The sequence below is a fragment of the Protopterus annectens genome, chromosome 5.part0 (assembly GCF_019279795.1).
Source record: "Protopterus annectens isolate FY-2018-M chromosome 5.part0, PAN1.0, whole genome shotgun sequence".
NCBI lineage: Eukaryota > Metazoa > Chordata > Ceratodontiformes > Protopteridae > Protopterus > Protopterus annectens.
In genome coordinates, this window is record NC_056735.1 from 257,963,974 (window position 1) to 257,977,925 (window position 13,952).

Here is a 13,952-nt window from a genome sequence, read left to right on the forward strand (position 1 = left end):
GTGGCAGGGAGTCACCCTAGAATATCACCCTTTGAATTTTTATCCCTGGAATAACAATTTGACCTTTATCATGGCTTAATTTCAAAGTGGTTTGCCACTGTTTCATAGTCACTCTAATACAGTCGATCAGTGTAGGGTGTATCTTAATACATTTTTAAGCAATCTTTTATCCATGAATGTAGGATACTATCAAATGCTTTTTTATAATCAGTTCATGCCATGCTTAGATTCTTCCCCTTTTTACAGTTCTCCATTATGACTTTATTTAGCAACAAATGACCCTTTGTTCCATACGACTTTCTTTTATTACCCCTTTGTTCGAGTGTCATGATTGCATTTTCTCCTAAATTACATCAATTCCAGTATATAGTTTATACATCATTGGAAGGCAAGTTATTGGTCTATTATTTATACAACTTACAGGTTCACTCTTAAGTAGGAGTTTTGTTTTTCATGTTGTTAACCAGGTAGGTGTTTGTTCCAGGTGCACATATAAATAGTTCTTGCTTATGGCTAGATATCCATGCAAAGATAATACTTTTATCCAGACGTTAGATACTGCATCTAGGCCTGGGGTTTTCACTTGGAGGCTTTTCTTAACTTTATCCCAATCTCTCTGAATGTTATTTCTTCCCATTTCATATCCTGTACCTTTGAACTTCTTATTCTTTCTTTTACTTCTGTCCATTTAGCATCTTTGTATGTTCCACAGGATCTTCATAGATATTTCTGCAAAATGTATCTATTTATCTAAGTCACTGGGAATTAGAACAGTTGCTGAAATGAGCAAGTGGCAGCGAGGAGATGTGTCTAGAGCAAATGTAGACATGTAACATGGCACGCACATTCCTTTATACTATTAGATCATAAACCAGCAGTATTTAGTTAAATTGTCAGCTTGACAAATGCTTCTGTTCATATAAGCATAAGTTTTTATTTTTATTTTTTGTATGGAGTCTTCATAGTTTGACGGGTTTATGATTTGAGCATTGGCACTGTAGCTTTGAACCTTTTATATTCATTATATATATAGGCCATTTCACACTGAGCTAATCGAAGGAAGGACACTGAGCAAACTCTGATCTATAATATATAACATTAAGTATCCTGTTTTTTTGCTTATTTTTTCAAGTTATTTATAGCACTTTGTGTACTGTATATTTTTCTAGCTAGTTTCACTGTGTGTGAGGTATTAACTGGAAATTGTCCACTTTTATTAAGCATCTGTTGGGTTGTTTGATTCTGGTAACTTTTATGCTGTTCTTATAGTTGGTGGCTTTGTAGTTGCCCGCCCCTACTATAAATTTGATTTGAGCATTGGCATTGTAGCTTTGAACCTTTTATATTCATTATATATATAGGCCATTTCACACTGAGCTAATCGAAGGAAGGACACTGAGCAAACTCGAATCTATAATATATAACATTAAGTATCCTGTTTTTTTTGTTATTTTTTTCGAGTTATTTATAGCACTTTGTCTACTGTACATTTTTCTAGCTAGTTTCACTGTGTGTGAGGTATTAACTGGAAATTGTCCACTTTTATTAAGCATCTGTTGAGTTGTTTGATTCTGATAACTTGTATGCTGTTCTTATAGTTGGCGGCTTTGCAGTTGCCCGCCCCTGCTATAAATTTGATTTGGGGACCCTCCTCCCAGTTTTGTGTCATTACCTCATTTTACCTAATACAGGGAGAAATTTGAGAAGGCCAATCAGCTTAGTTTCTGCTCCTCCTTTCTCTCTTTCCAATTAAAAAAAAAAAAAAAAATTCTAAGCTTGTTTCTGCCTTTCCTGTGGGTAGTCTAGTCTGGATACAGATTTGTTGTGTCCAGGACTATCTGTGGGCTTCTAAGCCCCCAAGCCTTTCTGTGTTGGAGGGAAGCCTTCTAGCTTAATTTTGTTTCTTAGAACTAGCCAGTTTTTAGTTTCAGCACTCGTCTGTTTCTTTAAGCTCAGCACTTGTTCAGAATTTATTGTAAGCACTAAATAAGCTACAAATTACTACGGCACTCAACTTTCCTCACCGTCTAGAGGAAAACAGTTTCTAGTACTTAACAAATAAGCACCTATCCAGGCATGTCTACGGGTCAGCTCCCGGTGTTTTCTCCTGTCTACCTGATGAATCTGGGCATCTTGGGGCAATGCAGCAGTTGCCTCATGTACACAGACAACCCTCTCCTCCTACCACCCAACACTACAACCTGTGAGAGATGCACTTATATAGCCAAACTGGAAGCAAAGCTCTCTTCACCTAAGACTGGACTAGACAGTCAAAAAGAGAAGGTAAACACTTGCACCACAATACACTCAGCACATAGTCCCTCAAAACCTACACCACCAAAACACACACATAGAAACACAAAACACACACCTACATTCGCGGAGGCTCTCAGTAAAAACCTGCTCACACAACAGGGACCTCCAAAGCAGAAACAAAAGCAACCTCCACCCCCCAACACAACTCAAATGACATATAGCCCACAAACTCAGTGTGCCACTCAATCACAGCCCACAAGGCATAACAACGTACCCAACACTCTAGTCATAGGTGACTCTATAGTCAGGCACACTGATGTTCCACTCACCAGGCTAAACAAGGAGAAAGTTACTGTCAGCTGCCTGTCGGGTGCTAGGATCCGCCACATAACGCATGCACTCGGGTCACTCCACAACAAGTACAAATATGACTCTGTCATTGTCCATGTTGATGTGAATGACCTGAGACGTACCTCCCTGGACTACATGAAAAGGGACATGAAGGAGCTGTCCGATCTTGTAGCCCAGGCAGGTATGTCCCTAGCCCTGAGTAGCATCCTGCCATCACCCAGAATGATACCACAGTACAAGGAAAAAATGATTGACTTCAACAATTGGCTAAGCTTCTGGTGTCATTCTAAGGGGATCCAGTATCTGTCTGCCTGGGATGACATAATCGACAAACCACGATGCTTTGCCAGAGATGGCCTGCACTTGTCGCCCCTTGGATTCTGTATACTGGCTAAGGCTCTAGCCACCCCTATAGTGCCTTTTTTAGGCAAGGTTCAAATGACAAATTCACCACTGTAACAGGTACAAGCAAGAAGAATCTGAGGGTATTGCTACTCAATGCTAGAAGTCTAAACTTCAAAATGCACTCACTTGAGGCACTCCTTAAAATGGAGAACATTGACATCTGCGCAGTGACAGAGACCTGGTTCAAGGCTCCAGAGAGTACCCCTGCATTACCAGGCTATAATTCATACCACACCTTTCAGCCACCGAACCTGGACCGAAACACTAAAGGCGGAGGCGTGTCCATATTCATTAAAGATATCCACACCTAAATGCTAGTTGCTCAGCATAATGCATCCGAGATTATCCAAGTGCAACTAACTCTGGGCAAGACCGCAATCCAAATTGTAGCTTGCTACAGATCCCCCACCATGCCCCAGGATTCCCACTCCTCATTTTTTGATACAGTGGAAAATATTAGGGTACAACCTAACACCATAAAAATGGGCAATTTCAACTACCCAACCATTAACTGGAAAAATTACTCGTGTACCAACTCTTGTGCTTAACGTTTTCTGGAATTCATAAATCCAGTGCCTTGGATTAACTTATCCACACCCCCACCAGGGGCAGCAATATCCTAGACCTGGTTATTACCAACATGGGCAACCGGTGCTCCACACCAGAGGTCAGTTCCTCATTGGTCAAATCTGACCACAAGCTAATCACCCTAGACATCCACATCCTTCCCCCACTCCCCATTAGGGAAACCACAGTAAAAAAATTTTCCAAAGCCAACTTCACGCTTCTTAAGACAGAAGTGTCAAACTTCACGACACCCATGCTGACGGACAATAGAGGTATGACTACTGAATCCTAAACAAATGCACTTTATAAGCACTTACACAAGTGCATGGATCATGCAATCCCTAACAAAACCAAGATGCTATCCTTCAAAAAAAGGAAACCAATCTGGTGGCCCCCTGCCCAAACTGTACAACAGAAGAAAGAAACTGTTGCAAAAAAAGAGTAAAATCCCATGATTGGATAAACTCCCTGGTCAGCCTCAGTAAGAAGCTGAGATCCCTCATAAAATCCTCCAAAGCTAGTTACGAAAACAAAATCGCCACGGACTCTAAAGACAATCACAAAGCATTCTGTAGCTATGTCAAGAATCTCAATGGCAACACTCAGAATCTGCTCTCAGTTACAGCACAATGGCATTAAATATACAGAACCAACTGATAATGCCAACATCCTGGCAGATAGGTTCAGTGCTAACTTTACCCCCTGTCATCACCTAAAGGGCCCATCTCTATACCAGAAGAATGCAAAGTTCCTGTAATCACATCTTTACAGGTAAAAAAAACACACTCTGCAAAGCCAAGAACACAGCATCCATGGGACCTGACAACATCCCAGGCTGTGTTCTACATGAACTACAGAACGAACTGGCACCCCACCTAAGTACCATGTTCAATCATAGCGTCACCTCAGGCTCTGTGCCCACTGAATGGCACACAGCGACAGTTATCTCGCTCCACAAAGGGGGAGCCACCATGGACCCCGGAAACTGCTGCCCCATTAGCTTAATGATTCTGGTCTGCAAGGTTATGGAACGTATCATCATGGAACTTATAAACAATGACATTGGTAATTTCCAAACTCAGGACCCCACCCAGTTCGGGTTTGTAAAAGGCAGATCATGTCTCCTAAACCTGATAGACTTCTTTGAAGCAGTCACCAAAGCCGTAGATGAGGGTAAGGTGGTTCACGCAGTCTATCTAGATCTCGCCAAGGCTTTTTGACACCATTCCCCACTCTGGAATTATAGATAAGCTCACTAAACTAGGTATAAATCCCTGTTGTCACAAGATGGGGTGCCAACTGTCTCATTGACAGAACCCACACTGTGAAAGTAGCAGACTCAAAATCCAACTTCAGACCAGTGACAAGTGGAGTACCACAGGGTTCAGTCCTGGGTCCTCTCCTGTTTGGTATCTACTTCTGTGAAGTACAGGCTAACACAGAAGGTCTTTGGCTAATGAAGTTCGCAGATGACTGCAAACTAGGAGCCATAATCAAAACTCCAAAAGATGTGGAAATCCTGCAAAAGGGCCTCGCTGAGACAGATGCCCGGTGTGAAAGCCATGGCCTCAAGCTCAATGCCAAAAAGTGCATTGCCATCCCTTTTGGTAAAAACTCTGTACCCATGAACTACTACATAGGCGGTAGTCTACTTAACACCGAAAGTGTGATAAGAGACCTTGGGACACAGTAGTCTCTCCTTTGATCACATCGCCACAGTGGTCAGGAACTCTTTCTACGTGGCACACCTCATCACAAAAGGTTTCTCATCCAGGAAAAAAGAGGTCATTGTTCCAATCTACTTGTCACTCATTAGACCCATTATAGAGTACAATGTCCCTTTTGATATGTACCTCACAAGACATCTACAACAACTGGAAAGGCCACAGAAATACCTCACAAAGAGGATTACCAGCCTCAAACAGATGCTCTACGCAGACCGTCTCAAAAAACTGCAGCTTTACTCCGTCACATATCGCCTACTCAGAGGCGATCTCTGCCTAACACACAAAGCTATGTCAAACCCAGAGCTTTTAGACATGCTCCACTTAAAGAAATCCCAATCCCTACGAGCTACACGCTCTAGGGACCTAAAGCTCGTCACCACAATAAACAGAACATGCTGGAGGGATAGATTCCTGTCCCTGAGACTTCCCATACTCTGGAACAAACTACCTATCTATATCAAACATAGCTCCTCATTAGCACTCTTAATGATTGGATGGGAGATAGGAAATTCTCCCCGGAAATCACTTCTGTGGCTCTGCTCGACAGTGGCCTAGGAAAATAATTTTCTTGGGTGGCGAAAGCCAGGGTACCTTTTTGGCTAGGCTTATATAGGCCCTAGGGCCAATAGCCTAGTATCTACCTATGAACCTATATATATATATATATATATATATATATATACTAATTAAAGTCTGAATTGTATTATTTAGATTTCTTTTAAATGAAGCTACTGAACACAACAAATGGGCATAAAACTATGCATGAGTGAACCTTTCTGAATTAAGTTGTAGCTGAGAAAAATATTGATGTTTTCATTCAACCTTAAGGAAAATATGAAGCTTCTATATTAATAAAGCAGGACATTTGGACTGCTAGTGAAACAATTAAAAGACATGTGAATAAATAATATATTTACTTCAGTCAATTGTTTGACAAAAGGAGATATTGAGTAGATGTCATAATGACATTTGTCTATGCAGTTAGTTAGGAAATATATCCTTAACATAAATTACTTACTGATTATCCGTTTCAAAGTACTTGAGTTTCTGAATCATCAGTGTATTCTACTGTCTTTAAGATGGTGTACCAGAATATAGACCATGATGCTTACAGTTGTTGTTACAGATTTTTGCTGAATTGATGGTTATTCCATATGAAATTAATATAAATAAAACAAGACTTTTTGTTTTGAAATGCATTTTCAGATAAGAGTAACTACAAGCAGTTACTGGGAGCATTAGACTACTCTTTCTTGTGTGCCTATGCAATTGGAATGTACTTTAGGTAAGTGCCTATGGAGCTTGTAATTATTCTCATAATCTTTTTACCTTATTGATGAATAAATACCTTTTGACTCTAATTTCAAATTAAGAATTATATTGGCTTTCCTTGGAAGTCCAGTATCTTGCTCTTGGAGGCAATATATATATATATATATATATATATATATATATAAGTTATTTAGTAAGGAACGATAAAAAATTACATTGTATAACAACCATTAGTCAGCTACGTGAACTTTAATGTTTGCCGAAATATTAACTACCATGGATCAAAATCATGAAGTATTATATCTTTCTTTGTTGAAACAACTTGTACTTAAACAGTAACCACAACAAAATTCCCAAAGGATGAAGCGTCTAAACCAACTACTAAGCAAAATATCTGCTGGACAAGTGGAACAGGATCCAAAGCAAATGGAGCACAATTCTTTAGTGAAAAAACAACTTTATATCACTTTCGTCCTCAAAGAGACTTCATCAGAATAAAGAAACACAAACCAAATCTTAAATATACACATTCACACCATAAATTAATTATTTAATAATCTAATCAATTAACCAATCGAAAAACTCCCTTCTTTACACCTTCATATAAAACATATGCTACATGAAAAACAAAAAATATAATGAAACAAGATAAATACGTTGTTGCCAATGAAATGATGCTGAGGAATAGGAATGAATACTTACCTGTGGATGTTTCTGTGGTGTATGCTTGTTATAAGATAATATGGGCCCAATTATATGAATTATTAATGGATGGTTATATCTTATCAGAAACGTACAACTTCATGATGTTTGAGCATCCATGTTGAGGGTCCTTTTTGGTATTCCAAAGATCCACAAGGATCCAATCCCCCTTTTTGACCTGTTGTTTCGTCTGACAGTCTTTCTTGTATTTCATTTATAGCCAGTGGCTTTCACACCTGCCACATTTAGCCACTCAGGGATTTTTTTTTTAATTTTATTTGATAAATTCTCAGTTGTGGATTATTGACTTTTGTTTTATTGACCTTTTGTAGTCAATGTTATTGACATTAACATTTGGGTGTGTCAGTTATAGCCAATGCAACTGTATATGTGTGTCCTGAATTACTGAAACAAATACCCTGCTCTTTTGATAAATGTCACAGAATCATTAACATATAAATGAACTGTTAAAAACTCAGCAAGATGCGACCTCATTTTAACATATCATTTGCATCATCCTACCCCCCTTTGTGCTGCTATGAAGCTTGAGTACTAAAACATGAATGGAAGCAGCAGGTAGAGTGCTACACCCCTTAACCTTCTTTGCTTCCTTGCAATAAAGGCATGGGTGCAAACTGATTTACTACTGACACTGCATAAAGTCTGCTCCTTGACTATTATATTACATAAGTACTTTAATAATGAATAATAAGGAAGTTTGTGTCATTCTACATTTAAAAAAAGTCGGGACCAAAAATGATCTTCAATGCAGTTCTGTTGCTCAGTTGACTAAATATATAGATATACTGCCTGACAGCTGTTAAGACAACTTCCTGTTTCAAAAGCAGTGCTATTTCTCTGAGTACTCCAGATGTTACTTTTTATAAATTATGGCATTTAGATTAGTACTAAGTAAAAGAAATCCAGAAAAAGTGTGTTTAAAGCTTAAAAAATATAAAAATAAAGGCATAAATAAAAATGCAACACATGGCATCACTGGAATGTTTTGTGTGTTTTTTTTTTTTTAATATCACAATTCTTATGATATTAAAATCAAAAGCACTCGAAACATTCCAATGGTCCCAGCTGTTGTGTTTTTATTTTATGGTACTAATAATAATCATGGCAATACTAAGAAAACATCTGTTTCAAATGCTAGAACCTTAACGAAATGGATAATTTTACTGTGTTTATACTTTTCACAAGAAAGTCTAGGTAGCTGATGCACATTATTTTACTGAATTGGTGATCACTGATTTTGCTTACACTGTGTTTTATGCAAAAATCAGCGACAATGAATTTTGATATCTTGTGCATTCGCTAGAAATTATTAATATACTTCCATAACAACATAGCTACACAGAAAGGCATCTGCTATTTGTGAAATACATTACTATATATAGGATTATAAATATTTTGGAAGGGCTCTCCCAGTTATTTGGTGGATTTAATTTGCTTGTTTTTAACATATAACTATGTTATATTTGAAATAACTTTTTATTTACAGGTAAAGGGTACCTTGGAGGTATTTTTTGCGCCTTCATATATAACTTTTAAGAATCTGAATGTGAATTGTAGCAAAACAATTATAAAACAGGTAACTTTTATGTTGCTTCTGTGATGACCCCATCTGTGTTACCAAGACATGTCACAATTTTTTTTGTAAATGTGTATGCAGTTTGAATAACAGCAGAGCTGAGTTAAAATTAACTTATCAAATTATAGGTTCATAGGTTCATAGGTTTATACTAGGCTATCTGCCCTAAGGCATTTATAAGCCTAGCCCAAAGTTTTGTGGCTTACGCCACTCCTTATATGAAAAAATACTGTGCCCATTAGTTTGTTGTGCCTCTGTCCAGCAGTGACACAGAGATGATTCCTGGGGTAAACCTACGATCTCCCATCCACAGGTCAAGATTTCTCTTGAACAGAGCCAGCGAGGTGCTCTGCCTCACATGGACCGGGATTTTATTCCACAGCATAGGGAGTCTCTGAGTGATAAATCTATCCCTCCAGCACGTCCTATTTATATCCGTGCTAAGGTTTAAGTCGCTTGCTCTAGTGGTTTTGGTGGATTTGGATTTTTTGAGGTGGAGCATGTCCATTAATTCCGGGTTGGACATGGCCTTGTATGTCAGGCACATGTCACCTCTGAGCAGACTGTATGCGACTGAATAGAGCTGGAGTTTCTTCAATCTTGCAGCATATGACAGATTTTGGAGTCCCTTTATCCTTTTGGTGAGGAACTTTTTGGGTCTCTCCAATTGCTGCAGATGTCGGGTGAGATACATCCCGAATGGGGCATTGTACTCGATCATTGGTCTGATAAGTGAAGAGTACAGGGGAACAATGACCTCACTAGATCTGGATGTGAATCCCTTCATGATCAGGTGGGCAATGTAGAAGGTCTTTCTAACCACTTTAGCAATGTGAGTGTCAAAAGAAAGGCCACTGTCAACCTGGGTCCCCAGGTCCCTGATAACCTCTTCTGTGCTTAGTGGATTGCCACCTATATGGTAGCTTGGGGTTACCTTGTTTTTCCCGAAGGGTATGACTATGTTGAGTTATTTTGATGATGTGCTGAGCAGCATGGAGTAAGGCAGAGTATCATAAGACCGAAACAAGCATATTTTCTTTGGTGTTGAGGCCCCTCCAGGTCTCTTTAGGTCACTTCCTTATGGTGCATTTTTGAGTATTAGACTGTCAAGCTTATTCTAGGTATTCTTACATACATATGATACATACATATGTACGTGCATACAAATATTTTAAGCACTGGCATTAATGCCCTTCTAGCCTGCCAATATACCAAAACACTTGTTCCCATAATAAGTGTCCAGGCTGTTCTTAAAATATCTAAACTAGTACTTGCTTTAATGTAATTTGGTAGTCTGTTCCATGCATCAGCTGCTCTTTCAGAGAACCAATTAGTACACTTCTCATTCCTATAGAATCTTCTACATAGGTTGTCTGATGATTTTCAGCTACTTTTTGATAACCCCAAACATTCCCAGAGGTAGTTGTCTCTAAGTACCCTATATACCTGAATAAGATCTCCTCTTAGATATCTATAAGAGCCACTGTACAAGTTCAGATATTTTAGTCTTTCATAATAACATACATTTTCACATCCATGGATGTCCTTAATATATTTCCACTTTACTCTTTCCAGTTTACTTATGCTTGTTTAATTATAAGGTTTCTAAATTGTTATTCCATACTCAAGTTTGGGTCTAATGTAACTAACACAATGACTTCATAGTTTCTGATTTCATAGACTTTATACTTTAAACTTTTTTATACAACATATAGTTCTATAACTATCATTAACCAATTGGTTGATATGATTAGAAAAACTCAGTGCTGAATCTACCCATGTACCCAGGCCCGTAAATGAAACTACAGATCTGAAGTAGTTAACTTCATTTGATCAGCAACCTGTGGGTTACGGATCCGATACAGATCCGAGCCGGCAGCATACCAAGCTAAAGATCCAAGCTCCAAGCTCCAAGCTCCTCCCCCTTACCCATACTACCCTGCAACCTCCTTCTAATCCTCAGATCTCGTTTGCCGCAGCTTTGCCAAGCACAGGATTTTCCGAGCTCCAGGCGAGTGTAGCTAGTTCTTATATTTTTCTAAAAATATTTGGGTAGTATAATTGTTAGCTGTGCGTATGTAGTATATTTCTATATATTTAGATATCAGTTCTCTTCTTAACTAATCTATCCCTCTCTTATCCTTGGTAATCTCTATCCCCTAGTAGGCCCGTCTTTTCCCTTTAGGTGTGTGTGTGTGTGTGTGTGTGTGTGTGTGTGTGTGTGAAGGTATGGCTGAAAGCCAGAAAACTACCTTTTCTAAGTGCACTGAGTGTGGCCATAAGCTGTCGCCAGCGGATGGTCACACTCAGTGCGTTTTGTTGCTTGGGGGTTCTTCATCTTTCCTCAGGCTGCCAGATCTGTGCAGCCTTTAACCCCCGGGCCTTGCATGATAGGAAGAACAAGCTGATTTTGGTGGGTCTTCTACCACTAGAATCAGCTTCTTCTTCCTGTTCTCCCCCTGTAGTGACAGCCGTGGCTGTGGTTGCCCTACCATCTGGTCCTCCTCCCCTGTCTGGGACTCACCCTTCCACCTCATCTCAGGGAGAGCGAGAGGCAAAAAAGGACAGAAAAGAGAGAAGGGAGAGAGAGAGAGAGAAAGAGAGAGAGAGAAGCCACAAATGGCAGGCTGAATTGGACCCCTCGGCCCCTCTCGCTAAGGTTCTCTCTTCTCCATTGAAGATTACCAAGCCTCCTTCCCCACGGCTCCATTCCCCATGCTTCTCTCCAAAGGAGAAGGCCCAACCATCTTCAAGGTCATCGCATCGGCCCTCCTGGCTGGCTTCAGCAGCCTCTTCCAGATCTACTCGTAGCCTCTCTGAGGCAGATATGGACCGGATGATGCGTCGCTTCTTGCAAACTCAGCTGCAGATGGGAGTGTTGCTGCCCCCTCTCTGGGGGGGAGTTCAGCTCCACTGTTTGCCCCGATAGCTCCTTCTCTGATCTACTACCGGATTTCAGAGTCTTATGATCTGAGGAGCCTCGGAGTCAGGGAGTCGGTGCCGATGGTTATTGCTACCTCGATGCCGGCCATGCCCTCGAACTTATTGGATCCCTTTTCGGATCCGAGATCTCGGGGCCGAGAGCCGGGCATCATAGCTGAGAGGGCAAGTGTGTCTTCGGCTCCTTTGTGGTCAGAGCACACCATCCACTCAGGCCCGAGCGCTTCGGCTCTGACACCGATCCCTTTGTCGGATCTGAGGGTGCCAGCCACCTGTCTTTGAGAGGCCAGTTCCCCATTGGCATTTGACATTGTGGAGAGGGTTCTCTCTAGAGGATCAAGACCCCTCACTCTTTCCTCAGGGTCCGCCCCTGCTCCCTCGCAGCTCGGTTTGTCCTCCATCATCCAGTCCCAGGGACAGCCTGTGTCATTGATGCCCCAGCCAGTTCCCCTGGAGGAACATGAACCCGTTGGTGAGCCCCCCTCGGACAGTCACCCCAAGGAGATTCCTCACAAACACCTGTGCAAAAGGAGGCACTTGGACTCCCTGAGTCCCTCACCGAGGATACCGATTTGGAGGAAGGGGAAGGTTCTCCCAGGTCACCCCCTGACGATGTCTCCTTCGGAGACATTATGGAAATGCTCCGCCAAAGGGGGGGGGTGGTCCACCCAAAAACCTTCCTCGGACAAGTCTGTATTCCTGGAGGCATTTGACACAGGCCCATCTACCTCTTAGGTGTCCCCCCGGCCATCCCCCTGGTCAACCTGATTACCACTAGGACGTGGAAGGAACTGGACACTGTAGAGCCGATCCCCAGGAGGCCCGACAAGATTCTGAGCCCCCCTGCAGACAAAGCTTTGTGAAACTAGGGTTCCCTTGTAGATGCCATGGTGGTGGCAGTGGCCACCAAAAAGGAACTAACTCAGGACAGTTCTTCAGTCCATCCCCCTGACAAGGAGTCTCGGGCAATGGACCGTATTGGAAAGCAGATGTTTGCTTCAGATACCTTCTCTATTACGGCACTGAATTACTTGGCTCATGTAATCAGACTGCAGCTGGACCTGGTTAAAGAGTATGCTGAGTCTCCCCCAAAGTCCATGTCGGCCAAGGATAAACGGACTTTCTCGGCTCGTATGGCCACTCTCAAATCAGTGTCTAATACGTCTATGTGGCTACTCTCCCACGCCATGGAAGGAGCCTTAAGGCATCATGCCTGGCTTCAGCTTTGCGATTTCTCTGAACCTTTCAAGGCGTCCTTCGCGAATGCACCCTTTGACGGGTCTACCCTATTCGGGAAGACCGTCCTCGAGACGCTGGTCCAGAGTGAGAAAGATGGGAAAACACTGTCAGCCATCGGAATCCACTTCTCTACTCCTCAAAGGTCCTTCTCCAGGAACCAGTGAGGGCAGAAGAAGATGTGGTTCCGGAAATCTCAGCAAGCCCAGTATGCCAGAGGCCAAGGGGGACAAGGTGAACGCCAGCCCAGAGGCAGAGGGGGACCGAAGAACTTTGGGTCACGGGAACCTTTTTCCGACCAACCCACACAGCAGCCCTGAAGGGTTGCCCAACTGCTCCTCTCTGGAGGCAGTCCAGGGGTGTTTTTCGAGGCACCTGGCTTAATGGGAGTCCATCATGACAGATCGCTGGGTGCTTCAGATGTGTGCTGTATTAAATATTCACCTTTCAGTTCATGTCTCCCAAATCTTACATGCTTAGTTTTTATGTATTTATCAGAATATTATTATTCTTTGCCCAAATGGTTAATTTAGTCAAGCTGTTTTGCAGACCTGCCCTTTCTGTAATGTAATCAGTTTCCCAATTTCAAGTCATCTGCATATAGACTGTGGAAACCTCATATGAACAAGATAGATCTGAAAGAAACAATCTAAACAAATATCGACCTAGGGACAGATCTTCTTCATGATATCTTTGCACTGAGGAGAGATTTCTGAATCGAGTTTAGTCTTGACCAAACCAGAACTAAACAAAGCTTTAACAATCCCTGCCAGTGTTGAGATACACAGTGTGTTAGGAAACTTTTATTATGGGACTCTGTTATTTAAATGCATCCAGTAATGGGTATTTGTGTTTTGTGTGTGCGTGCGTGTGTGTTTGCATTTGTGTTTTCCTGCGGG

The 13,952-nt window shown here is 41.4% G+C and overlaps 1 protein-coding gene across 3 annotated transcripts in view; it reads left to right on the plus strand.

Moving 5' to 3' along the window:
* Positions 1-13,952, plus strand: part of SLC37A1 (solute carrier family 37 member 1) — an 815,749-nt gene that overhangs the window by 360,462 nt on the left and 441,335 nt on the right. For all 3 annotated transcript variants that reach the window (XM_044072224.1, XM_044072226.1, XM_044072225.1), the window contains exon 5: positions 6,513-6,591. In XM_044072224.1, coding sequence (XP_043928159.1) covers positions 6,513-6,591 — 79 coding nt within the window. The remainder of the gene's footprint in view (positions 1-6,512; positions 6,592-13,952) is intronic.